We start from the raw sequence: 26,366 nt of genomic DNA, 5'->3' as shown, positions 1-26,366 counted from the left end.
GCTTCTATAACTCTTCCACCTGTAGAAGTTCCACGTTAGAGAGGAAGAAGCCCTGGATTAGAGAACAGCAGCTTTTTGTTGCTGTTTTTTCCCTTTTATTCATTTTTTAAGTGTATTTATTTAATTTTGAGAGAAAGAGTGCACTCACAGGAGGAACAGAGAGAGAGCAAGAGAGAATCTCAAGCAGGTTTCATATGGTCAGTGCAGAGCCTGACTCAGAGCTCGAACTCAAGAACTGTGAGACCAGGACCTGAGCCAAAACCAAGAATCAGATGTTTGAACAAGTGAGCCACCCAGGCATCCCAAGAACAGGTTTTTTAATTCTATCACCAACAGAATGACCTTCAATCAAGTCATGTAATCTCTCTAAGTAGTAGTTACTACCAATGTAAAAGGAAGGAGAGGAGATAGATTAAAAAAAATTTGTTTAGACTAGATCATCTTTTTTTTTAATTTTCTTAATGTTTATTTATATTTTAGAGAGTAGGGGAGGGGCAGAGAGAGGGAGACACAGAATCCGAAACAGGCTCCAGGCTCTGAGCCATCAGCACAGAGCTCGATGTGGGGCTCGAACCCACAGACCATGAGATCATGACCTGAGCTGAAATCGGATGCTTAACCTACTGAGCCACCTGGCGCCCCTAGACTAGACCATCTTTTTAAAGGTGACTTCCTTGCTCCCAAACACCCCAGGACATCAGGAGAAGTCTCTGATTACTCTGGTTACTTTTCAGAAGTGTACATACAACTACTAATAATAAATGTATTATTTATACATTTATAATAAATGTATTATTAGTAATAAATAATACATCATGGAGATAAATAATATCTAAGAATTATTGAGTATCTACCATGTTCCAGGTGCTGGCATTATTCCTACTTAACCTCATTTAATGGGATACTAGTGATTTATGAGAGATAATTCTTTCATCTCCACTTTTCAGAGAAGGTAACTGAGGCTCTGAGGATACACGTAAAATTTACAGACAGTAAGTGGCGGAGTCTGGTTTTGGAAGACCTGCCCCCCCCCTCCCCCCCCGCCTCCGGAGACCCAGCTCTCTAGACGTCACCTTGCATCTCTTTTTTGAACTCTGGCACTTCCCCAGTAAGAGCAGTATATTCATTTGGGGTCCCTTGGCTGTTTTCAGGTGTTAGTCTGGCGTCATTGCCTCCCACTGGAAAATTATGTTTTTCCCCTGTAAAGTGGATTGGCATTGGAGTCAGAAACAAACTAAGCCCTGTGTTCCTCTCACAAAGCTCTGAGTCCTCAAAGTCCCCATTTAAAAGTCCCCACATCTACATGCGTGAAATTACACTGTTAAAATTCCTGCCTGTCTAAACCTTGATTAGATGTGTCCTTTTTCCCAGTGGCACCAAACCTGCAGGTCACTTTTGGTCAGTGAATTCTGTGACATGCCAATTGTCCTTTGAGACTGCAGACTATATCAACTAATAAGTAGATACTGTAACAGATCTTTGTAAATAGATTGTGGTTGTTGTTTCATGTTAATTTTGGAGGTTATAAAAATAAGGAGAGAACATAAAACAGATTTGATGAAGCATCAAGAAGAATCTTTTTAGAAGAAGCCTGGGGAAGGCTGGAGGTGAGCACTCCCTCTAACTTTTTGCTGTGCATTTTTGAAAAATGGGTAAAATGTACAAAACATAAAATATACCACTTTAACCATTTTTAAGTGGACAGTCCAGTGCCACTAAATATTCACATTTTTGTGCAAACATCACCACCATCCATCTCCAGAACTTCCCTCATCTTGCAAAACTGAAACTCTGTACCCATTAAACACTAACTCCCCATTCTCCACCCTTCCACCCTCAGCCACCGGCAATGACCGTTCAACTCTCCTTCTCTGTGAGTTTGATTACTGTGGATTTTGTAGAAGTTCTAACATGACATGATCAGTACTGTAATTAAGAGAGTAACAGTTGTCACGTATTACCACTACTACCCAGAGGGTTTATGGTGAATATTTACAAAGGTTTCTAGAGTGAAATAACATGTTAAGCTCCTTTTCTTTCTTTGAAATAAATTACAACCTATTTTTTAAGCATCCCGAGGTTCTTATAATTCAGCTTTTTAAGTGATGGTCCTGTGTGCTTGCACAGATACAAGACCTCACTCTTTTCTTCCATGGGGCCCCAAACACAATTTTAGTGAAACTGCAGTAAAAGCTCCCTTCCTCTTCCCTTTGGTCCCCCCACCTTCAGCCCCCAGCTCCAAAGTTCATTCCTAAGAACCTCCCACCCTGTCAGTGCCCAACATTGTACTCCGAGTAGGATTAAAGTTGCCAAACAGCGTAGCACTCAAGTTAAGGGAGACAAATGTTGGTTCATTCTTTCCTCAAATTCTTATGGAGTGCCTACCATCATTACATACTGCGAGCAAAGGTAGATAAGACACTCTCACTGTCTTCAAGGGGCTTCTATTCCGTTAGACTCCAGCAGTTAAAACAACCTGTGGTAAGAAGAGAGCTATGTATAAACAGATGAGCTGAGGGCCTAAGGCAGAAGCCTGTGCCGGGAACCGTGAGGGAGAAGGTGGTTCTACATGGGAGGCTGAGGATGTCAGGCATCATGGCAGATTTCTGTGGAGTTTTTTGCCTTTCTTCACAAGGCTGATAAAGTGTACCCTCCTACCTTGACTTGCTTCTGCAGCTCCTCCAGTTCTCGTCTGTGGGTGGGTTTGGAGTTGTGGGGATGGTACAGAAGCAGTGGGGCAGGTGGTGGTTCATTAATGTGGACAAGGAAGCCGCCATTGCCGTTGCCCCTTGTTCTCCTTTCCACCCTCAGCAGTCATTAAATGGAAGTGTGAGAATTCTGCAGAGCAGGATGGAAAGTCCTATGGTACACACGTTAGCTGAAAGTTCTCATTTGTCTCACATTTTGTTAGAGGCTGAACTTTTCTCTTCTTTGGAAGGTTAAACAAACAAAAAAAAAAAACCCTTGAATTCATTTCCAGATCACAGTGTTTTTTCAAAGAAAATCTGTAAATAGACAACTGCCTGATTTGGGGGAGAAATAATAGAACTTCCTACAAGACACAAATATGATAGCAACTCGTCGTGGGCAGGCAGTGCTTTTATGGAGACCAGGACCCAGGGTGACAAGACAGTGAGCTAGGGATGGAAAAGGATCCCATGTCATCAGTTCAGGAAGAAGTCACTATGCTGAGGAGAGGACATGACATAGTGATTTGTCCCAGGGAGTCAAGAATGTAGGCTCCCTTAATAGCAGCATGATGACACTTCAGTCTGGTCCATTTAAAACATTCCACCAGATTGTAGTTTCCTCTTGACCACATATAAAGGATGTTTATTTGAGGAAAAAGCTGTTACTTAAATATGTAAGCCCACCTTAACCTTGGTCATGAACACCTGTCTCAAGCCAAGAAGAAGGACTCAGGTAGAGATGGCAAACGAATCTGAAACAGAACCATCTATGATTTTATATATAGACAGTGCTGGCAAACTCACCAGTTTCCACAGTGTCATTGCTCCCACAAAGGCTGATTTCAAACTAGCAGCAGTTGGCTAACAAGATTCCTGAGCATTTAACAACTGGCTCTCCCAGTAATGGCCAGCTCCAGCATACCACTACATGTATGATTTGGCCAGTAGAAATATCCTTTTTTTTTTTAGTTTATTTATTTATTTTGAGAGAGAGAGAGAACAAGTGGGGGGGGGGGGGGAGGGAGAGAGAGAGAGAGAAAAAATCCCAAGCAGGCTCTGCACTATCAGTGCAGAGCCCAAAGTGGGGCCCAAACTCATGAAATGTGAGATCATGACCTGAGCCAAAATCAAGAGTAGGATGCTTAACTAACTGAGTCACCCAAGTCCCCCAAATACCTTTTTTTTTTAACTTAAATTTGAGTGGTTGCCAGAAGCAAGAGGGTGGAAAGTATGCAAAATGGTGAAGGGGGTCAAAAGGTACAAACCTCCAACAACAAAATAAATAAGTTATGGGGATGGGAAGTACAGCCTGGTGACTAGTTAATAATACTGTATTGCATTACATATTTGAGTTCATAGAAGAGTAGATCTAAAAAGTTATCATCACAAGAAAAAGACTTTTGTAACCATGTATGATGGTGGACATTCACTAAACTTACTGTGGTGATCATTTTGCAGTATGTACAAATATTGTATCATTACATTGTATACCTGAAAACTAATTTAATGTCATATGTCGATTATACCTCAGTTTTTAAAAACTGAATTTGAATGCCTTTGGGGAGATACTCGCTGATGGCTATTCCTCCCAGTTATACCTTGTCCCTCTACTCCCTATTGCTTACTCAAGGTGTATCATCTGTTCAGCTACCTGCCTGGCCTTGACTTGCTTTGGCGTGGGTGGTACAGATGCTGTTTTCAGCAGTAGCCCTGGGGTCCTTGCCTGTGTCTTTAAAATTGGGTCCCTTCCAGGCTTCTTTTCTTTTTGCTTTTTTTTCTTTTTTTTTTTTTGGTATGGAAACACAAAGGGGGTATTAAAAATTATGTGGATTACTCTTACTCTTGCCCTCCTTTTTTAATTTATGTAGATTTGACTTTTTTAAGAATGCAGAATATTTATTGAAAGAGATACCTATAGGGGCGCCTGGGTGGCTCAGTCGGTTAAGCGGCCGACTTCAGCTCAGGTCATGATTTCGCGGTCCGTGAGTTCGAGCCCCGCGTCAGGCTCTATGCTGACTGCTCAGAGCCTGGAGCCTGTTTCAGATTCTGTGTCTCCTTCTCTCTGACCCTCCCCCGTTCGTGTTCTGTCTCTGTCTCAAAAATAAATAAACGTTAAAAAAAAAAAAAGTTTTAAAAGAAAGAGATACCTATGCATAGTTCCTATTCACTTTTGGCCAATAACTCTCTGACCTTGGGCAACGTACAGAATCTCTCAGAGCCTCTGTCCTTGATGGTTTCATTAATGTTCTCCGCTTTGAATGCTTGCCTCAGACAGCTGTTGTAAGGATTAAATAAGGGAAAGTTTTAATAATAACAGTAGTAACAATTGCCAACCTCTGTCAGGCTCTTACACACGGCAGGGCCTGTGCTTGGCCTTTCCTTGGTACTAACATAATCAATGTCTGCAGGCCCCGGTGCGGTAGCTGGCACCTGTGAGGTGTCGTCAGTGATAGCTGTTATTTTTACTGCGGTTATTGTTTGTGCAACTATAAGAGACCATAGCGATAAAGAATCAAAAGCTGTGTTTCTCTGTTGTCAGATTATCACAGGACCATCAGTTAAGTACATACATATGGCCTCACATAAGAAACAAATTAACCATGGTTATATCTGTACTTTAGGAGTTTATCTTCTGTAACAGTAACTCTGAGAATATGCATACAGACAAGCCTATCATTATACATACAAGTTGTTTGGGGTTGTTTCATTGTTCTCATCATGCTTTCTGCCAAATGACTATTGGACAGGAGATGCGGTGCTGAGATTTCATTTCAGTATTCCATTTGAGAAATGGGGTAAAGTCTCTAATATTTCTGTTAAGTTTTATCCGGAAATCTTGGACTTTGGTAAAAGATACCCTTTCAATCAGGTTCACATGATCAATTTCCACTACGTTATGGTATTTGCCAGAATACAAGCAGGATTTTTTTTTAAGTCCTTCAGAAAAGTGGATGCCATTTTATATATGAATCACGTGGTACAGGGCACTCTTGTTATTTTGAACACAGTGTCTAAGGGAAAGGTTAGGCTAAAGCGCTGGCTTGCCTCAGTGATCACCTTAGATGCTTACAGAGAGGGGCCTGCTGACTGAATCACTTTTGTTTCCAAATGAGAAAAAAGAATACCGCTCTAATTTAGTACTATTTCTGTGTGTCATCATAACAGCCTTCTAACAGCTACTTTGCGAGAATAATGCAGTAAGTGGTGAGCAGCACAGAGATCACCACTACCTGGGTATTTATGGCTTGGAATTAAATGTCCAGCACGGCAGCATACAAAAATCTGAACTGCATTGTATTTCAACCAATTGGAAGCAAACACAATATGCCTTGGAAACAATAGAAGACTCAAAAAGTGGGTGACTGGTCGTGAAAACACTGATGCCAGATGCACCTGGGACGCATAAGTTGTTTTGTGAAAGACGAGTGTGCAAAAGGAATATTTCTAAATTCATATAATTTTTTACACGGTATGTGCTCATAAATATTAGCGTGGCTGAATTAATAAACTACTATAAGTCGTCACCTAAAGGTTTCAGCTCCATTCCTCAAGGATTATGTAGTTAAGCTTGCCAAGACACATTTCTGAGTATCTTCACTTTGGAGGAATGGGGATCGTCTCCTTTTTCTCTGTGGTTCATTAAAACTCTTAGATGTGGGGGCGCCTGGGTGGCGCAGTCGGTTAGGCGTCCGACTTCAGCCAGGTCACGATCTCGCACTCCGTGAGTTCGAGCCCCACGTCGGGCTCTGGGCTGATGGCTCAGAGCCTGGAGCCTGTTTCCGATTCTGTGTCTCCCTCTCTCTCTGCCCCTCCCCCGTTCATGCTCTGTCTCTCTCTGTCCCAAAAAAAAAATAAATAAATAAACGTTGAAAACTCTTAGATGTGTAGCTTAACGTGTTTTTCTCTCATTGCCAGCTCCTCCCCCTCTCCCCTTCCCCACCCTTTCACTCAGGTCAGGAAAGACTTTCACATGAGTTGAGAGGTAAAGAAGGCGGGAAGCAGCAAACTGGTTCCCAAGACTTATTTGCCTGGTAGGATCTAGTGTTAGATGAATGGGTAAAATGGGAACAAACATTCAGAAACCATTTTACAAAAGGCAGACTTAGTGAACTGAGGCTTGTGGTGCCATGAATAAGCCCCTCCATGCAAAGCCTAATAAAAGAACCTCAGAGAGATGAGAAGTGACAGCGGCAGAGGACACAGATCATTTGTTCTAGACTTTTCTCCCCGTCTTGGTGTCAGGCTGCCAGAGGAGAGTCAGTCCCTTCACGGTCCCACATCAACAGTACGTGCTCAGCTCAGAAGTGTTGTGGGGGGCGCCTGGGTGGCACAGTCGGTTAAGCGTCCGACTTCAGCCAGGTCACGATCTCGCACTCCGTGAGTTCGAGCCCCGCGTCAGGCTCTGGGCTGATGGCTCGGAGCCTGGAGCCTGTTTCCGATTCTGTGTCTCCCTCTCTCTCTGCCCCTCCCCCGTTCATGCTCTGTCTCTCTCTGTCCCAAAAATAAATAAACGTTGAAAAAAAAAAAATTTTAAAAAAAAAAAAAAGAAGTGTTGTGGGAGCATACACCAAAGGTGAAGGCAAATGTGGAAAGAGAGTATGGAAACTTTTCCAGAAAGCTCCTAGAAGACTGGGGAGATCAGCAAACAAAGACACTCATGGTTAAACACAATCCATTAAAGCATTTCAGGATCAATTCTGCTTGCAAAGTTCAGAATGAAGATATTCCTCGCAAGCAGTCCATTTCTCCAAAAGGAGTGGGGCCGGGAGCGGCGGGAAGAATAGTGCTTACTTTTTATTGCCTAAGTACCATGTTTCAATTTTAAAGCGCTTTTTCAACCCAAATGCTAGTTACAACCAACCAGTCTTTTCCTAGCCTTGGGCTAAAAGTTACATCAATAATGGAACGTCGCCAGATTTGATTATTGACTGTCAAGACTGTGTATAGAAGCCTAATGACTGACTCCACATTGTAAAATAATCATGCCATGACAGAATTGACGCTTGTATTCACTAGAAAGCCTGGGGGCACTGTTAAAACATCGACTTCCCTTCATTTACACCAACTTCTGGTGGGAGAGGTTGCAGAAGGGTATAGAAGAAAATGTATGGGTAGGGAGCTAAATTTAGAATTAGCCAGGACTAATCATAGAAGCAATGGAAGAAATAATAGAAGAAAAATGAAATCAGTTCTTTGCCACCAGTCCAAAACTTAGAACTCCTGTATGTGAAAACATATATTTATTTTAAAACACACTTTTTAAAAACAGAAATACCTGCAAAAGAGAATTTATGTTTTGTAAATATGTACAGTAATAGAAAGGAGGGAAAAAAAACCCTTTTTTCATGCATAGAGCTCACAGGCAGAATAAAAGATGTGGTCTTGTGTTGCTTCTCTTCTCCTGCCAAGAGACTACATCCTTGTTTCGAGAGTGGTCGGCACTGGACAGAAGGCAGGCTTATCGGTGCTTCCCTGAGATCCTTGAAGATGGCCCTAACAGGGAAGACTTTCTTGTCTCTTGGGTCACAGGCTTGTAAGGACCGAATGTGGCATTGCCGTAGGGTCATGGAAAAAAAATGAAATCAAGGTGATAAGCAAAGATGAAAGCAAGGGAGAGAAGGGGGCATTCTTTGACCACCTGGATCCAGTCAGGCCTGAGATCAGATCCACTCCTGTGAGGTAAACCAGTAAGTTCCAGGCCTTCAGACCTGTGTTCTCGCCATCTACGGTGCTTTTCTGCCTCCCACACGCATGGGGCCTGGCTCTCACCTGCCTCGCTCCTACATGAATGTTGGTTGGGCTCCACTTGGATAGAGACTATGTGATAAGTAAAGGACATTGTCTCAAAAATAATTGCATTCTTTCTTTTTTTTTTAAGTTTATTTATTTTGAGAGAGGACAGAGAGAGTGCAAGTGGGAGAGGGGCAGAGAGAGGAGAAAGAGAGAATCCCAAGTAGGCTCCGTGCTCAGTGCAGAGCCTGACTCGGGGCTTGGTCTCACAACTGCGCGATTATGACCTGAGCCGAAATCAAGAATCGGATGCTTTACAGACTGAGCCACCCAGGCACCCTCGAAATAATCGCATTCTAATGTATCCACTCAGAAAGACTACATTTTCTCCTAATTTCTTCTCACTGTTCGGGCCACCTGGTATAGGTCCTAAAGCTTACATTTCATTCCGTTCAAGAGAAACACACGTCTGCCCAGCCATGTTTCTGCATTAAAAACCATGTCACCTGTTCTTTGCTTGCCCAGAAAGATACCTTGACTTGGAGTCAGCCCACCCATTAGGCATACATAGGTAGCAAGGAAGAAGAAGCAATTTTTTGAAGCCATATTTTACCCTTTTAATCAGTAACCCTAAACTTCCTTTATTTCCCCATTTCATCCCCAACATCTCCTGTTGTCAGCTAAGCCGAAAATCTGGCTGTCATCCTTAGCTAAACCTTGTCCTCTTCCACCTACCCTGTAAATGCTATATCCATATGTATACGTCTATGCCTATGTGTATGTATATGTGTATATATATGTGTATCTATTTATTTATAGATGTTTATATCTAAATGATCTGTAAATGCGACACTTAGTACTTGGGGATTTTTTTTTTCCTCTGACATTTACAATTGTTCCATGAGGGCAGGGCTAAGCAAGGCACTTAGCATGTAGTGGGCACTCAGTAATTTTAGTGACAACTCCCAGATCTGTTTCCTCATCCTTATTTCCAGAGCAACCATCTTATTGATACAAGCTGTCATTTTGTGATGCATTTCCTGTACAGCAGGTACCCCAGTGAAGTACATACTACTTCCGTCGCCATTTCACAGCTGAAGAAATGAGCACAGAGGTTACAGAATCTGCTCAAAGTCACACAAGTAGAAAGCGGAGAGGTCGTCTTACTCCAGAGCCTGTGCCCTTGTTGTCTGCCATGCTGAGCCCCTCCCGTCTTTGTTAGCTGCTGTAGAATCTCTTCTGATTTACTGGCTCAGCTTCCAGATTGGCTCTGTGCTTCCATCTCTGGAACAGTTTGCCAGAAGATCCATAAACTCCTTCAATGGCTCCTCCTTGTTTCATAGGAAAGCGCAGTGTCCGAGCATGAGCCCTCTGTGGCCCACCGCTACCCGCCTCGCCACTTCCTCTCTCATTCGCACACCTGGCACCTCGTGCTCTCCCAGGCTCTGTATGGTTCCCGGTACATGTCGTGTTCTCTTTCCCTGTCAGGGGGTATTCTTCTGCCTTCCAGACCCAACCCTGCCTGGTTCCACCTCCAAGAAGCTCCCCTGACCTCCTCCTCTGAGTTGTGTCATCCTGAGTGCTTCTACTACACATACGTCAATCATTTCTAAACATCAGTTCACTCTTCTATTTTGTGGTGGATGAGGATCATGTCTCCCAATTCTCCAGCACAGTCTGGCATCCAAGGATTGTTAAGCAGTGTTTAGTGAAGAATGGGCCATTAGGTTTCTCCATGATGATTTTCCACTGCTATTTAGTAACCCATATTTCTGTCCCTATATGACTTTTCGTTGTGAGCCAAGGACCTGGTTTTGATATTTGCTTGGCCTGAGAAGACTGAGTTTTGCAGACGTGATATGCCTGAGCTCTTGAGTAAGAGAAGATAGAGTCAAGAATGACCCCCCCCCCCCCCCCGCCGCCGCCGCCAAAACGTCCACATCCTAATTCCTGGAACCTGTGAATGCTATGTCACCTTATGTGGGAGAAGGGACTTGGCAGGTATGATTACATTAAGGATCTTGACCCAGAGAGATTATACTGGATTATCCAGGTGGGTCCAGTAGACCATAGGGATCCTTATAAGAGGAATGCAGGAGGATCAGAGTTAGAAAAAGAAGATATAAGGATGGAAGCAGTGATCAAAGAGGAGGGATGCTAAATTCCTGACTTCGAAAGTGGAAAAAGGAGCCGTATGCAAAGGTAGTCAGCCTCTAGAAGCTGGAAGAGCCAAAGAAACAGGTTTTCTCCTAGAGCCACTAGAAGGAGGACCATCCTACGGACCAGCGTTAGACGTCTGACCTCCGAATTGGTGTTTTAAAAATCCATAAGTCCTTGGTAATTTGTTAAGTAGCAATAGGAAGCCAATATAGATCCGGCACCTTGAAATATAGTAGTGCTATAATAAATACCTATAAATGTGGAGTAGCTTTGGAATCGGGAAGTGGACAGAGACTGGAAGAATTCTGAGGAGCAGGATAGAAAAAGCCTAGGTTGCCTTGTACATACAGTTCGTAGAAATAGGGATTTTAAAGATTCTTCTGGGGAGGGCTCAGAAAAAAGAGCATGGTGAAGAAAACCTGTATCACCTCAGAGAATACAAGTCATCATAAACATACCGTTGGTAGAACCGTTGGACATGAGGGGCACCTGGGTCAGCTAAGCGGCCAATTTTTTAGCTCAGGTCATGATCTCATTGTTCATGAGTTCAAGTCCCGCATTGGGCTCTGTGCTGACAGCTTGGAGCCTGGAGCCTGCTTCAGATTCTGTGTCTCCCTCTCACTCTGCCCCTTCCCCTCTCATGTTCTGTCTCTCAAAAAATGAATAAACATCAGGGCACCTGGGTGGCTCAGTTGGTTAAGCGTCCAACTTCGGCTCAGGTCATAATCTCACAGTTTGTGAGTTTGAGCCCTGCCTTGGGCTCTGTGCTGAGAGCTCAGAGCCTTGAGCCTGCTTCAGATTCTGTAACTCCCTCTCTCTCTGTCTGTCTGTCTCTGTCTCTCTCTCTGTCTCAAAAATCAACTTTAAAATTTTGTTAAATGAAGGAACATTTAAACATTTTTAAAAATTAAGAAAAAAAAAAGAAATACGGACGTGAAAGGTACCACCAGTAAGTGAAGGAAATGAGGAACATGTTATTAGAAACTGGAGGGAAGGCGGCACTTGTAATACGGTGGCCAAATGCTTAGCTAATCCTGTCCTACAAGGATGTGGAAAGCAGAACTTGTAAACAATGAACTTGAATCTTTAGCTGAGAAGACTTTTAAGTTGGAGTGTTGAAGTCAGGGCATAATTTCTTCTCGCTGCTTCTAGTGAAATGTGACAGGACGGAGCTAAATTGAAGGAAGAATTATTAATGGAAAAAGAGCCAGGACTTACTGGTTTAGGGAACTCTTAGTCTGTCCAGATTGCAAAAGATGCTAAAACTAGGAGATTCACTGTCAGGAACACATGCTCTGGGGAGACAACCAAGGGTGTGGCCAAACAATCTTTCGCTACTCTCTGGTAAAAATGAAAAGGTCAGAGTGTTCAGTCACACAGATGACTCTTTGAAGAGATGAGGCACGTATCCCTTCGGCTGTCTCAGCAGAAGCCAGGCTTAGAGATGGGGTTGTCTAGGAAGTGTCTGTGGAAGAACCCCCTGTGTGATGAAGTGAACCCCCGTGCCACACACAGGAGGCCCGTGGCGTTCTTGAAGCTATTACACCAGTTTGAACCAAAAGGGTCAGAGAGAGGGTGCATAAGGTGTCACACTCCCAAAATTCGTACAGGCAGGAAACAAGCTGATGAGACCGCCCAGCCACAAACATGCTGCTATCCTTCAAGAAGTAAGAATGACTCTACAAGGGTAGAACCACGGGCCCGGGGAGCAGAGTCTTAATCCACAGAGGATGATTACCAGGCCTTAGAAGCAAAGGGAGTCTGCCCAGTTGGATTTTGAAATTGCTTGGGACAAGGGACTCCTTTTTTTCTTCCATTTCTTCCTGTCTGAATGGGCATGCCTATAGCTGTCATCTCTTGCCTCCCCACCGTTGTATTTTGTGAGCAGGTAACTTGATTTCTAGTTCCACAGGTTCACAGATGGAGAGGAATTCTGCCCTAGGATGGATTAGACTCAGAGCCTCGTTCATATCTAATTTAGATTATTTAGATAATGAGGTGTGGGACTTTTGAGCTGATGAGATTTGCCTAATACTTGAGACTTGGGTTGATGCTGTATAGGGTTGAGACTCTGTGGTACCTTGGGGTGAACCTGTTTTGTATGTGGGAGACTTATGAATCTTTGGTATGAATCCAGGGGGAACCCTGTGGTAGGCCAAATAATTCCTTTCCGCATCCTAATCCGTGGAACCTGTAAATATGGTACCTTACACGGGAGAAGGGACTTTACAGGTGTGATTAAATTAAGGGTCTTGATGTGGTGGAGAGATTATCTTGAATTATTTGAATAGGCCCAATATAATCACAAGGATCCTTTCAAGAGGGAGGTAGGAGAATCAGAGTTAGAAGAAGAAGATGCCGGGCACGCGGGTGGCTCAGTCGGTTAAGCGTCCAACTCTGGCTCGGGTCATGATCTCGCAGTTCGTGAGTTTGAGCCTTGCATCAGGCTATGTGCTGTCAGCGTATCCCTCTCTCTCTCTCTCTCAAAAATAAATAAACATTTAAAGAAAAAGAAGATGTAAGGACTGAGCAGAAGTCAGGAGAGAGGATGCTACAGTGCTGCTTCGAAGCTGGAGGAGGGGACCACAAGCCAGCTAGTGCAGGTAACGTGTAGACGACAAGAAAGTCAAGAAACAGATTCTCTCCTAAAGCCTCCAGATGGAAGGTAGCCGTGCAGCCTTCTGTTAGACTTCTGACCTCCAGAAGCGTAAGATAATAAATGCATGTGGTTTTCAGCCCCTACATGCGTGTTAACTTGCTACGGCCACAATAGGAGAACAGCAGATTTTCCGGGCACTGACAAATTTGGAATTGAAGAGAGATGTGGGTGTGTCCAGCGAGTTCAGGAAGGCTGGAGTCTGATTTTTGGCTGGCTTCTACAGCACAGTGAGTGTGAGAAAAACAATCGTGCCTGGAAGAAAAACTGGATCATTTAACTTTTTGTTTTTAGCTTTGACATTTGCAGTCTCTCGACTTAGTGAGGAAAACCTGTCAAGATTTTGGTTCATCACGGGCAAAGTTCAGCAACTCTGCATAAATGGTGACTTTTTATGATGGATGATACATTTCTTCATTCTAATATTTTATTAACTTTGATCAAATATACTTCGATTTTTGTGGCTGTTTTTTTACCCACCAGAAACGTCTGTTATAAAGCATGGTTATTTTGTGCTAGACAGCTCTCTTAAATGCAATCTTTTAGGGACCACAGTCCATTGGTAGTTGAATTCCTAAAATGCTTGATCTTGTTGCTATGGATGACAATGAATATGATTGGCATCATATGTGTTTTGTTTGATGGTTGGAGAGATGTGAGAAATGGAAAAGTCAAGAAGTGTGTGGGGTTGGGTGTAGGTGCAGTTTTCTGGGGTATAAATCACAGATTGTGCCTCTCTTCCCTCTTACCTGGATCCAGGGAGCGTTTAGCCTGATTTATTAATGCTTGTCCACTACATCAGCGTGTCAAGCACTTTCACCTTTGTTTTGCATTCTAACCTCTGAATGGCATTTTAGCCCAATTTAAACTTTCAGCACTGAAGTTTCTTCCATATTCCTATGAATCACACATAATTTAGTACAAATACATAATGACACAGTTGTACATCAGATTATTCAGAAAAGAAGACTGCTATGATTAATGTTAGGTAGTTCTGTGGTCAAGAAAACATACTTTTTTCTTTTTTTAGGTGAGCATTATGGTGGTCATTAGGACTATTCATGAATATTCCAGTTCTAGCTCTTTTCAGACACATAGTAGGATTATACTTTCTCCACTCTCTTGAATTTTCATGTGGTTCTCTGATCCGCTCTGGCCAAGTAAGTATGAGCACTTAACTGTTCTGCTCTGGTCTTCCCTCCCCTGCCATGCTGATTATGACAGCACGTGCTGACATGGGACCTCTGTGAGCCTGAATCCCTGAGGAGCGGGGACACACAAAGCCCTGCTGCTCATCTGCACATATAGCATGTGCAAGACATAAACTTGTATCTTATTGAACCACCAGTACTGGGGACTGTTTTCTTACCACGGTGTAATCTCCCCCGTTCTAAGTGATATTCAGTGTCTCAGACAAAAACTGAATGTGGTTCTGACAAGTTAATTATTTGGGTATGTATTAATACTTCTTTGAAAAACTCGGAGAGGGGCACCTGGATGGCTCAGTCAGTTAAGTGTCTGACTCTTGATTTCGGCTCATGTCATGATCTCACGGTTGTGAGTTCAAGGCCCACATCAGGCCCTGCGCTGACAGCATGGAGCCTGCTTGGGATTCTCTGTCTCCCTCTCTGCTCCTCCCCTGCTCATGTTCTCTTTCTCTCTCAAAATAAATAAATAAGCTTTAAAAAAAAAAAAAACTTGGAGATACCTCATCTTATTGCAAACATCCTCAGTTTCCAAGTCTCAGTGTAATTTGACAACATTATATATACCTTGTTACTTTTAATTACTGAAATACTGGCATAGTGACTTTAATGACTTTGTCTTAAATTTGTCAGTACACAACTTAATCTATTCTGAGCAATTTCTTACGACTGTTTATTTTTTAAAGTTACTTTAAATGTTTACAATCTATCTGGAGAAACAACAGTGCAAAATATATTAGGAGCCTTAAAACTGATTTGCCTGCCGCACTTAATATTTGCTCCGTGTAAAACGAGATACATGGCTGTATTTTAATTTATAGAAAATGAATTTCCGTAAAGCTGATACTTTCCACGTCACTTCCATCACTACTAAAATTCTAACCAAATACCAATAATTTGAATAATCTCCTTGGACAGGCAATTATGGATGGAAGTGTTGAGTTCATGAAATTATGATAATGTAGATGGATCTAAGTCAACACTTGCATCTGGTGGCTGGGACCTTGCTATTTTTAAATATCCAAACATTGTGGTAGAATGAATGTGGCTCAGCTAATCACCATCATTCAGAAGACAAAAGCTAAAATTCCTTAATTTTTTTTTAACATTTATTCATTTTTGAGAGTGAGAGAGACAGAGCATGAACGGGGGAGGGGTAGAAAGTTTGGGTGACACAGAATCCGAAGCAGGCTCCAGGCTCTGAGCTGTCAGCACAGAGAGTGATGTGGGGCTCGAACTCAAGGACTGCAAAATCATGACCTGAGCCAAAGTCAGACGCTTAACCGACTGAGCCACCCAGGCACCCCCCCCTTTGTTTTTGAAAGAAGCAGTATCCTATCCCATGTTAATACCACATGAGAAATCACATATAAGACATCAAATGAGGCTGTTTTCTTAGAGAGTACATCCTATGGGTTACTCCTTCAAAGTGGAATAATTACTTACTTATTTTATAGCTGATGTCTTCCTGTTTTAAAAATATGTGTACGCCCCCTCCCCCACACCCTGAATCTTTTCTGGTTTCCATGTACTTTCTAAAATGCAGGGATTCAGTTGTACACACACGCGATCTGTATGTAGGGAGGACTCTTTGCAAAGTCACATTGAGTGAGTGCTTGTGTGTCTTTGCTCTGAACAGCTCCTTCACTAGCAATTCCAGGGGCTGTTTCTCCAACCCCCACTACTTGTCTCTAGGACTCCAGCTTCCTGCATCCATCTGGTCCCTGAGATTTCTTTATAAGACTGAACTTCCTACTGTTGGGCCCAGAAAAAGAAATTGAGGTTCCTCCCCACGCTTCCAACCCAGGAACAGCTCAGGGAGCCTCACAGGGTGACAGCTACCTAGATCCACTCAGACTCAGGGGACAACACAGGCCAACAAGTGATGGAAGAAAAGAAGTTCCATTTCTCACCAACAGGGAGGGTGCTTTCTGTCAGATGCCTAGACACATTGTGTGGCCGCCTTCAGAATTAAGGAGGGGTGGGGCGCCTGGCTAGCTCAGTCAGTGGAGCGTGCGACTCTTGATCTCAGGGTTGTGAGTTTGGGCCCCGTGTTGGGTGTAGAGATTACATAAAAATAAAATCTTCAAAAAAAAAAAAAAAGAAGAAGGGGAGGTTCGGAGAAATTTTTTAAAGAAGCTGTCAGTTTCTCTCAGGGTTCTGACTTTCCCTTTGGGAGATGCCACCCAGGGATTGGGGAAGCAGCATAAATACAGTTGGTTTGACTGTCTCCGGCCTCAGAGGAACTAAGAGAATGTTAAGTTTACTCTAGACACCGGCAAGTGTGTTCTGTTCATAAAGAGAGAAAATTACTCCAAGCAAAGGAGAAAGTTGTTTGATTTACTGTTTACATAAACCTGTCACTACCTGGCATTAGTTTGCAAATATTTTTGAGAAACAAATGCTTTTTTCCAACTTACAGAGCCCCTAAGTATAAAACAGTTAAAGGGGTTGCTGCTCTGGTGGGCCTCTCTACGGACCCCCAGAGCGGCTTTGCAGCATATTTAGCACAAAGGTATCTTTTCTCTAAAGCAGAAGTTCTCAAACTTTTTTTGAATTTAAGAGTCACCTAGGACTCTTCTTTAAAATGCACATTCTGGGCCTCAATTCCCAGAGACTCACACTCAGGAAGTCTTGGGTAGGGCCTGGGAATCTGTATTTATCATGCATCCCAGATGATTCTGATACCAGCATGGATGGGTCATGAACCGCTGCTCTACAGACTGCTTTCTGGTGGCCTATTCAATGGCTTCATCTTCGCCCCACTTGGTCCCAGTTTATTTTAGGTACTTAGTTTACAAGTGTCATATACCAATAAAAGGGGCTTTTCTGCCAGGGAAAATGCTATCTTAGTTACCTCTTCCTCATCTCTCAAATTCTGCGTTCCTGTGTCTGGAGCACTCCAGATGTGGCACGACTCTCGGCTCTCTGGTGAGTCTGCTCTATCTGAGGCTCCCAATACCCTCGTCCTTCCAGCCCTTTCTGGTTTTCTCTGTTTGTTTGCTTTTCTTTTTCTTTTTCTTTGTTTAAGCAGACCTCTTTAAACCTCCCCTTCCCCAACCAACAAACCCTGAGAAGAGTTAAGTGATGTTTATCAGCAAATATAAAACTGACATCTTGGTGCAAACACAGTTAACTGATAAACACGTCAATGATCCTGTGTAGCAAGGTGCTGGATGTTCTGAGGGATACAGAGAACGAATCCAAATGAGTCATGTTTTTAAAAATAAATGAAGCCCACAATCAGACAGCACTTGACGGGCAATAATTGAAAAGACACTATCAAGTGTTGGCGGGGACATGGAGAAAGTGGAACCATCTTGCACCCCAAGTGAGAATGTCAAATGGTGCAGCCACTTTGGAAAACAGTTTGGTGATATCTTAAATAGTTAAATGTACCTCACCATATAATCGAGCTCTTCAGTGTTAGGAATTCTGCCCAAGAGAAGCGACAAATACTTACACGTGAGTGTTCATAGAAGTATTATTCATAATATCCTCAAACTTGAAACAACCCAAATATCCGTCCAGTGGTGAATGCATATAATACGGTATATCCATACATTGGAATATCATTTAGCAGTTAAAAGAAATGAAATACTAAAAGATGCGACAATATAGATAAACCTCAGAAACATTATAAGCGAAAGATGCCAGACACCAAAGGCTATGTATTATAAGGTCCCATGTACGTGAATCTATAAAAGGCAGACTCAGAGAGACAGAAAGCAGATTTGTGGTTGCCTGAGGCTACAGAGGAGAGCAGAAAACAACTGCCAGTGGGTTTGAAGAAACTTTTTAGGATGACGGAACTGTTCTAAAACTGGATTGTGGTGGTAATTACACAGTTCAGTAAACTTACCAAAATCACTTAATCACACATTTATAATGGAATTTTATGGAATATAAATGTTACCACGATAAAGTGGTTAAATATTTTTTAAAACAAGGCATATAGCAAATTAAAGAATCAGTTGTTCCCCTTTCTGCAAAAGAAATAGAGAGGTACAGGGGCGCCTGGGTGGCTCAGTCGGTTAAGCATCTGACTTCAGCTCAGGTCATGACATGATCTCTCAGTCCGTGAGTTCCAGCCCTGTGTTGGGCTCTGTGCTGACAGCTCAGAGCCTGGAGCCTGTTTCAGATTCTGTGTCTCCCTCTTTCTCTGACCCTCCCCCATTCATGCTCTGTCTCTCTCTGTCTCAAAAATAAATAAACGTTTAAAAAAAAAAAAAAGAAAGAAATAGAGAGATACAAGTCAGAGTATGGCCTGCAGGCCCCGGGGTCCCTATAACATTCTCAGGATGTCCTCGAGGTCATTTTCCTCACAATGCTAAGAAGCATTTTGCCCTTTTTGCTGTGTTGACATTTGCATTGATGATACAGAAGTGGCAGCGGGTGAAACTGCTGGTGTCTTAACACCAGTCAAGGCGGTGGCACCAAACCTCGTCAGCAGTCATCGTATCCACCACCACCATGTGCTTCTAATGGAAGAACACGTTCCACTGTCACTTCAGAGTGTCCTTCATGAAGCAGTAAATTTTATTTAATGATATTGTCTTGTGCCTTGGATGCATGCCTTCTTAAAAATTTTTTTAATGTTTGTTTATTTTTGAGAGAGAGAGAGACAGACAGAGCATGAGTGGGGGAGGGCCAGAGAGAGAGGGAGACACAGAATCCGAAGCAGGCTCCAGGCTCCGAGCTGTCAGCACGGAGCCTGATGTGGGGCTCGAACTCACAAATCATGAGATCGTGACCTGAGCTGAAGTCGGACGCTTACCCGACTGAGCCACCCAGGCACACCTGTGCACAGCTTTGTAATAGTCTATGCAATGAAATGGGAGATAGGCACACATAAAACATTTTTTCTGCACACCCAGGTAGGACGGTTATCCCAAGGAAAAGTACTTCTGCAGTTGATTGAGTTGCAGGCTGAACTAGCAATTGTTTTTATGGAACGCCGTCTCTACTTTAGAAAAAAAAAATGTGTGGCAGATAAATTATGGATATTCAGACTTGGGTATTTGGCAAACATCGTCTCAAGAATGAATGAAGAGAACTTGTCACTTCAAAGACAACAATTGGCAGTATGTGTTGCCAGTCATAAAATTCAAATGTTAAACCAAAATTAGAATTTTGGAAAACTTTATACTACCACGAGCTTCCATCAGGATCTCCTGACAGATTTCTGTCAGGATTCTGACAGCTTCTGTCAAGATTTTCCTGATGAGATTGATGGTGATTTTAACAAATGTGATTTCTTTTTTCATCTTGTATAATGAAATGTGTCAAAATTTGGAGAAAATGGGCAAAGGGTGCTTGATACTAAAACGGTTTGAGAACTGCCAGCCTAGTGGCCGATAGCGTGGATGCGGAAGACCCTTCTTGGGTTGAAATCCCAACGCTATCACTTATTTCTTGTGTGGTCTCAGGTAAGTGCTTCATCTCTCAATGCCTCAGCTTTCTCATCTATAAAATGGGGATAAAAACGGTACCTATTGGGGCGCGTGGGTGGCTCAGTTGGTCAAGCGTCTGATTCTTGGTTTCTGCTCAGGTTCATGATCCATGTCGGGCTCTGTGCTGCCAGCATGGAGCCTGCTTGGGGCTCTCTCTCTCTCCCTCTCTCTCTGCCCTTCCCCCACTCATGGTGTCTCTGTCCCTATCACAGTAAATCAATAAACTTTAAAATAAGAAGAAGAAGAAAGTAAAAATAAAACCGGTAGCTATCTCAGAAATGTGGACATAAAAATGAGTTAATATATGTAAATAATTGTGAATATTAAAATGAGTTCATATACGGAAATCACTTAGAATAGTGCCTGACTTAGAGTACGTGGTCATTGGGTCATTGTTACGATCTTAGTGAGTGGTGATTTGTAAAAACTAATGCATTTTACATGTGCAATCCATAGAAATGTGTGTGTAATTATGTATACTTTCTTTTTCCTTTTGTGTAACTGGGAAATCTGAAGCTGAGATTCCTTCCCGAGCCTCTGCCTCAGTTTTGGCCCTCCCGCTTCCTGGCAGTGTGCACCTGTGCGTGGTGTCCGGGGGGCTGGCTCGTTCCCACTCGGGGACTGAGTGCCCGGCCCGTCCGCCCAGCCTCTGTTGCTTGGGGTTTCCTTCTTCTCCTAGCAACCACACAGTGTGGTTTTAAAGAAGATGTGGTGACTCAGTGCCATTATGAAGGGTACGGTTTAATAGATTGAGTATAAACAGAATACAGTTGTGTACGGTTTCTAGTCTTAGTATTAGAAGCCGCGTTCCTGCCTCAGCAGTGTTCAAAATGACATCATTTTAGCTCAGTGTTTGGGAACTTATGTGAGTAGAGAAAAAGTGGAAGGCCCCGTCATATGTCTATTTTCAGTGCTTAATCCAAGCTGACAGGAAGTTTAAGGGGAAAAAGATGACTAACTTGGAACCTACCTCTGCAGTCCTTCCAGAGGGACGACATGTGAGCTATTTTTCTCTCTCACTGTTAAAAAGACGTTCATCACATGTTGACCTTGCTCACTTGTGCAACCAGTAATGTGACGAGCAGCTCCCGTCAAGTGCTGGGCCTCGCCCTCCCGGAGCCGGTGCCCTGCTTTGTAAACACGAAGGTACTTTGTCTGTTGTTCCCTGACTGTGTCAGCAGAAGGAACAGTTATATATTTTATACCCATTAAAAGGTTGTGAAAACACTCCAAAGTTTAGTGTGAGGTAAAGAAGGTAAGATAGACTGCCAAAGAATCGTAATGGTTGTTTCTTTTCCTAGAAGATCACAGACAAAATTACCCTCTGTTGTGGAGTACCGATGTTATACAGATACGCTCACGTTTGATGGTGAATAGCCAAAAACCCACAGTGTGTAAATCACTGGAGGTTCATGGATTTAAATGGCTTCTGCTATCCTGAGAGAAAGATGAACTCTTGAAACAAGAGTTCATTTGGGGGCCATCTGTTTTATCTGTCATCCCACATCCCTCTGCATCTGGGAAGAACAGTGGGCCAGCCCATGCGAGTCTTTATTCCTTGCCCCAGCCTAGGCTTTGAATTATTGCTGCACATCAAGATCCTTGCATGCACACCGGCACTTGTTAAATAGGTTGAGAACAGCCCTGACTTTCATTTCGGGGGTGTGTTTTGGGAGCCAATTATAACGCCTCCTGAATATTTTGTAAAGGTAATGTTGTATAAATACAAAGCAGTGCCATCATTGAGATGGTCTAAATACAGAGCAGTACCACGACTGAGGCAGCGTGCTTACGGATATACTTGCATTTTAAGATTTGAGTGTTTCTTTCCCACGTGGCTAGTATACTGGGAATAGGAAATCAGATCAGACTAAAAGCCAAAGAAGTGCTTCTCGAATATAGGTTGGTAGTGAATTTTATTAATTCAATTGAATTCAATCTCACAATATTTTTTATGGGTGGAATAGATTTAGTTATTTTTAATCATGTTCTTCTCTCTGTCACTGCTAGGGCCTTGTGCAAACTTCATGTCTCAATAACTACAGATGTCTTTTATAAATAGAATGCACTGAAGTTAGTTGACCTGGGCATGTGAACAGTGTCTGTGATTATACTACGGCAGCTCTTTGACACTAGAATCTTCTGTTCTTTGAGTCTCTTCCTATTTTTAGTAACTCCTAAAAACACCTAAAAATCACATATGAGTTGCACATAATTTTCAAAAATAGTTAATAGCTGTTTTTAAAACTCCCGCCTCTTATCACGACAGTGTTCCAAAAGCTTTGGCGGTTTCACCTTACAGTGTGATATCTTTGCAAGGATTTTTGTCCTTGTGAAGTAACCAGGTGTGAAGGGTCTCAAGCAAAACTAACATTTCTGTGATGACGGTTTATGCTGCTGTTTAATTGTCGATTCTCATCTTGTCTTCTATGTGTCTGTTTGTGTTTTTCAGGAAAAAAGTGCCAGTTCAAATGTAAGACTTAAAACTAATAAAGAGATTCCAGGATTAGTTCATCAACCCAGAGCAAAGTAAGTTCTAGTTCCTTTTTTCCTTATATTGTTTTTAAAGCTAATAATATTTTCAGAGTGAGCTCAGTTTTGCCTGCCAGATAATTAAGATGTATTATAAAGCTTCAGTGATTGAGACACTGTGATTTGGTCTAATGGAACAGAGCAGAGAGTGCCAAAAAAGACCCACAATAACTGACAGAACAGACATGTCAGATCAGAAGAAAATAAAAGGAAATATCTTTATGACTATGGGGTAGGGAAGAATTTTGAAAAAGTCACAAAAGATGCAGATCTTTGAAGAAAAATGATAATATGACTACATTAAAATTAAGAACTTCTTTTTATCAAAATTTGCTGTAGGAGAATAGAAGGAAGTGATGGAATATATTTACCACGCATATAATTGACAACGGTTGGGTTTCCAGAATATGTAAAGTAACTCTATAAATCAATAAGTAAAAAGCAGAGAGCTCATAGAAAAAGAAGCTAAAGATATGAACAACCATTTTACTGAAGAGTAAACATGAATAGCTAACGTCTAGGAAGAAATACCATTTCACACCACAAGATTGGCAAAAAATTTAGAAGTCTGACAATACAAATGGTTGACCAGGATGTTGAACAACAGGCCTCTTTACCCTAGTGGAAGTATAAACTGGTACAATTACTTTGGAAAAGTTTGTAGTTTCTAAGAAAATTGTACCTGGGCATACCTTGCCCACCAGCGATTCCCCCTCCCAGGTATATACCCTAGAAAAACTTGTACATGGGTGCTGGAAGACCTAGTTGACCTGGAGAATTCTACGTATCAGTGAAAATGAATGACTTAGAGCTGCACCTGTCAAGATGGAAGAAGGTCATGAATGTAAGGTTGCATGGGAAGGGAAGTAAGTGGTAGTCCCTGCCTGCTATAGTTTCATTTGCATAAAGTTCAAAAACAAGCCGAATGAATCAACCTATTATATATATGTCTGTGATAAAACAATAAAGACAAGCAAGGAAATGAAAAGGCATTAAACTTGGAAGCATGGTTCTTTCTCACTGGATGGAAGACAATGGGACCAGGGGTTCTGTTTCTTAATCTGAGTGGTGATGATATGGGTGTTCCTTTAACTATTGTTATGTAAAACTGTACAAGTAACGTATGTTTTCTGTGTGTTATGAATTGCACAATTAAAAAGTTAAAGAGAATAATGGGTATTTTTCTAGATTGTTCAAGAACCAAATCTACCTTGGCGATAAAATGCACTTTGTGTGACACTCAAGCTATCTCTCCTTTCCTTCAAAGAGGCTCCATTTTCCCAGAGCTACAAATCTGTTTTGTGGTGTTCCATCTAAATATGAACAAATTCCCTGAGGGTGCTGATCACATTGGTGGCACAGTCACCCCCACCCTAAAATAAATTCATGTATGTAGTAGTAGTTCCATAAATCCATGCCATAAGCAGAAGTTGTGTTATGTCTGATTCTTCCCAGGAAATCGAGACAAAAATAACCTAGTTCATAATCACTTTACCCTGGCTCGGTGTCTGTGGAGGTGCTGCAGGTGGTTAGGCCTCTTCAGGGGGTGGTGATGAGCTCAAGGATTTAATTTTTTTACTTTCAAAGGAAATTGGACATTTTAAAATCCACTTATCATCTGTAATGTCAGTGGAATAGTAAAGCCGATTTTTGAACCGTTGGGTACACATTATGTCATAATCACAACCTTCCTGTCCACTTCACTGATAATCACTTTTATCAACACTAATTGTATCTGCCTTGGAGAGACAGCAGATATCTCATGATACAACCAAATCATGTTTCAATCCAAGCCATTCAATATATGCTATTTTTAAATGTTTCCCATATCTCTGAGTTCTAAGAAGAGACTATAAGAAGGAGAATTTCTTTTTCCCTTTAGTGTGAATACTTATTTAATTTAGACATACTGAAGCAGCCTCCTTTGCAAACTGATATGTGCTGAAGCTTTCAGAGAAATTGACTAAATTGGCTTGTGTGTTTACATTAAAATTAGGAAGAAAATCCTCTGTTATTCGTGTGTGTGTGTGTGTGTGTGTGTGTGTGTGTGTGCGTTTTAAACTATGAGTCAGAACCTGGGTTACTGGAATTCAACTACAAAATCTTTCTGGAAGGCCACAAGAAGTTTTACTTTTCCTCCTTGCTGACACAAGTGATTAAGAAACTATTATTTATTATGCAGTGTATACATAAGATAATGAGTTTCTTTCCCCCAGAAGTGGAAGGACAACCCCATACCTGATAACAGGAGATTTATTAATAATAAAGGTAGATGGTCTTCACATCTTCATCTGAGGTACTATGCAGAGCACATTCTTACTGACTTTGGGATCTCAGGAGAGTGATCCAATGTCATCAGGCTTCAGTTTTCTCAGAGAAAAATAGAGGAGAATCATCGTCTCTTACAGGGCTAGAGATATTTATAAATGAAATAATGTATGACCCAGTGCCAGTCACAGTATCTGATGCTGGTAAGAATGCCTTAACAGTTAGAAACAACCCAAATGCCCTTTGGGGCGCCTGAGTGGCTCAGTCGGTTGAGCTTCCGGCTCTTGGTTTCAACTCAGGTCATGACCTCAATGGTTTGTGAGTCCTGCATTGGGCTCTGCACTGAGAGTGCAGAACATGCTTGGGATTCTCTCATTCCCTCTCTCTCTCTGCCCCTCCCCCCATCAATAAAATAAACTTTATTTCAAAAAAAAAAGAAAAGAAATAACCCAAATGCCCTTTTACAGGAAATTGGGTAAATGAACCCCACTGCCTTCACACAGTGAAATATTAGTTAAAACTCACAACACTAGAGGGACCGAGGAATATAATAATAGGAGAAAAGAGTAAATCCTGAAAGATTACAGAAAGCATGATGCACTCTTTGTAAAGTTAAAAACAACTAAATAAATCATCTGCTTTTTAGAGCACACGTAGAGGCAGTAAAGCTATACAAAGGGAAAGTAAGGGGATGTTGGTTCCCTTGAATTGAGGAAACACACATGGGTAGGAAGTAAATTAGCTCTAGGTTGTTGTCAAGGTCCTCGCATTCGTTTTTTACTTTGGCTTCATGAGTGCATATTATGCTATTTTAAAAAAGTATATTCGACTAAATAAAAGTAGCTGTGCGTGACTATAAGCAAGGGTGTGTCATAATGTGAGGATTAGGATTAAGCCACTTTCCCGAGATCCAATTGAGCAATGATGATGATGATTTTGAAGAAATAACTATTCAGGCCAAGATTTGCCAGGAACCCACTGAGTAATTGCATTTCATTTTTGCAGGTGAAGTATTAGGGAGTTAGGACCTTGTCTTCTGATACTTTTGTGGCTTGGGCTTTTATTATTGGAAACTTTTTTTTAAGTCCCTAAAAATGAAAGCCATATATCTTTCAGCTCAAACCCTCATCTTGCCCACCCTCTTCATTCCTTTGATTACTCGTCTTTAAGATTCCATACTGTTATCATCCCTAGTCTCATGAAACTGAGAAATCACAGACAGAAGAGTCTCTGACGATTCAAGGTTAACTCACAAGAGCTCTGCCAGCACCAACTGGGGGCATGGGAAGTGCTCCAGGAAAACGTTGTGCTTTCCGCGACTGAGTTTATTAGAAAGAAATAGGAATTACTGAAATTGTTAAGTTTGATTAGTTAAATCAAGTACCAGCATACAGACTTTTCTAAAAGACTTTTAGATCTAATTAATCTTGGCATCAAATACTCACTTTGTAAATGGATTCATAAACAGTCTAATTATCCCTTTCTAATACCTTGAGGAAAGACAGGCCGGTGTGCTTTTTTCTCCCGCACCATTCACAGCCACCAAATTGTGCAGCAGAAAGGGCTTAAGAATCCAGTTATTACTTAAGGACTGGTTCTCACAGCGCAGTTTGAAGGTAAAAACTAATAGTAATGCCATTGTGTTGATAGAGTTTCCACGTGAAAAAGAGAG

The 26,366-nt window shown here is 42.0% G+C and overlaps 1 protein-coding gene across 1 annotated transcript in view; it reads left to right on the top strand.

The window, feature by feature from the left end:
* Positions 1-26,366, top strand: part of CF1H1orf21 (chromosome F1 C1orf21 homolog) — a 176,895-nt gene that overhangs the window by 117,652 nt on the left and 32,877 nt on the right. The window contains exon 4 of the mRNA XM_047840781.1: positions 22,347-22,423. Coding sequence (XP_047696737.1) covers positions 22,347-22,423 — 77 coding nt within the window. The remainder of the gene's footprint in view (positions 1-22,346; positions 22,424-26,366) is intronic.

Source organism: Prionailurus viverrinus, chromosome F1 (assembly GCF_022837055.1).
Source record: "Prionailurus viverrinus isolate Anna chromosome F1, UM_Priviv_1.0, whole genome shotgun sequence".
In the NCBI taxonomy this organism is placed as follows: Eukaryota; Metazoa; Chordata; class Mammalia; order Carnivora; family Felidae; genus Prionailurus; species Prionailurus viverrinus.
The sequence above is the reverse complement of the archived record's forward strand: the minus strand, read 5'-3'. Positions and strand labels throughout refer to the sequence as shown.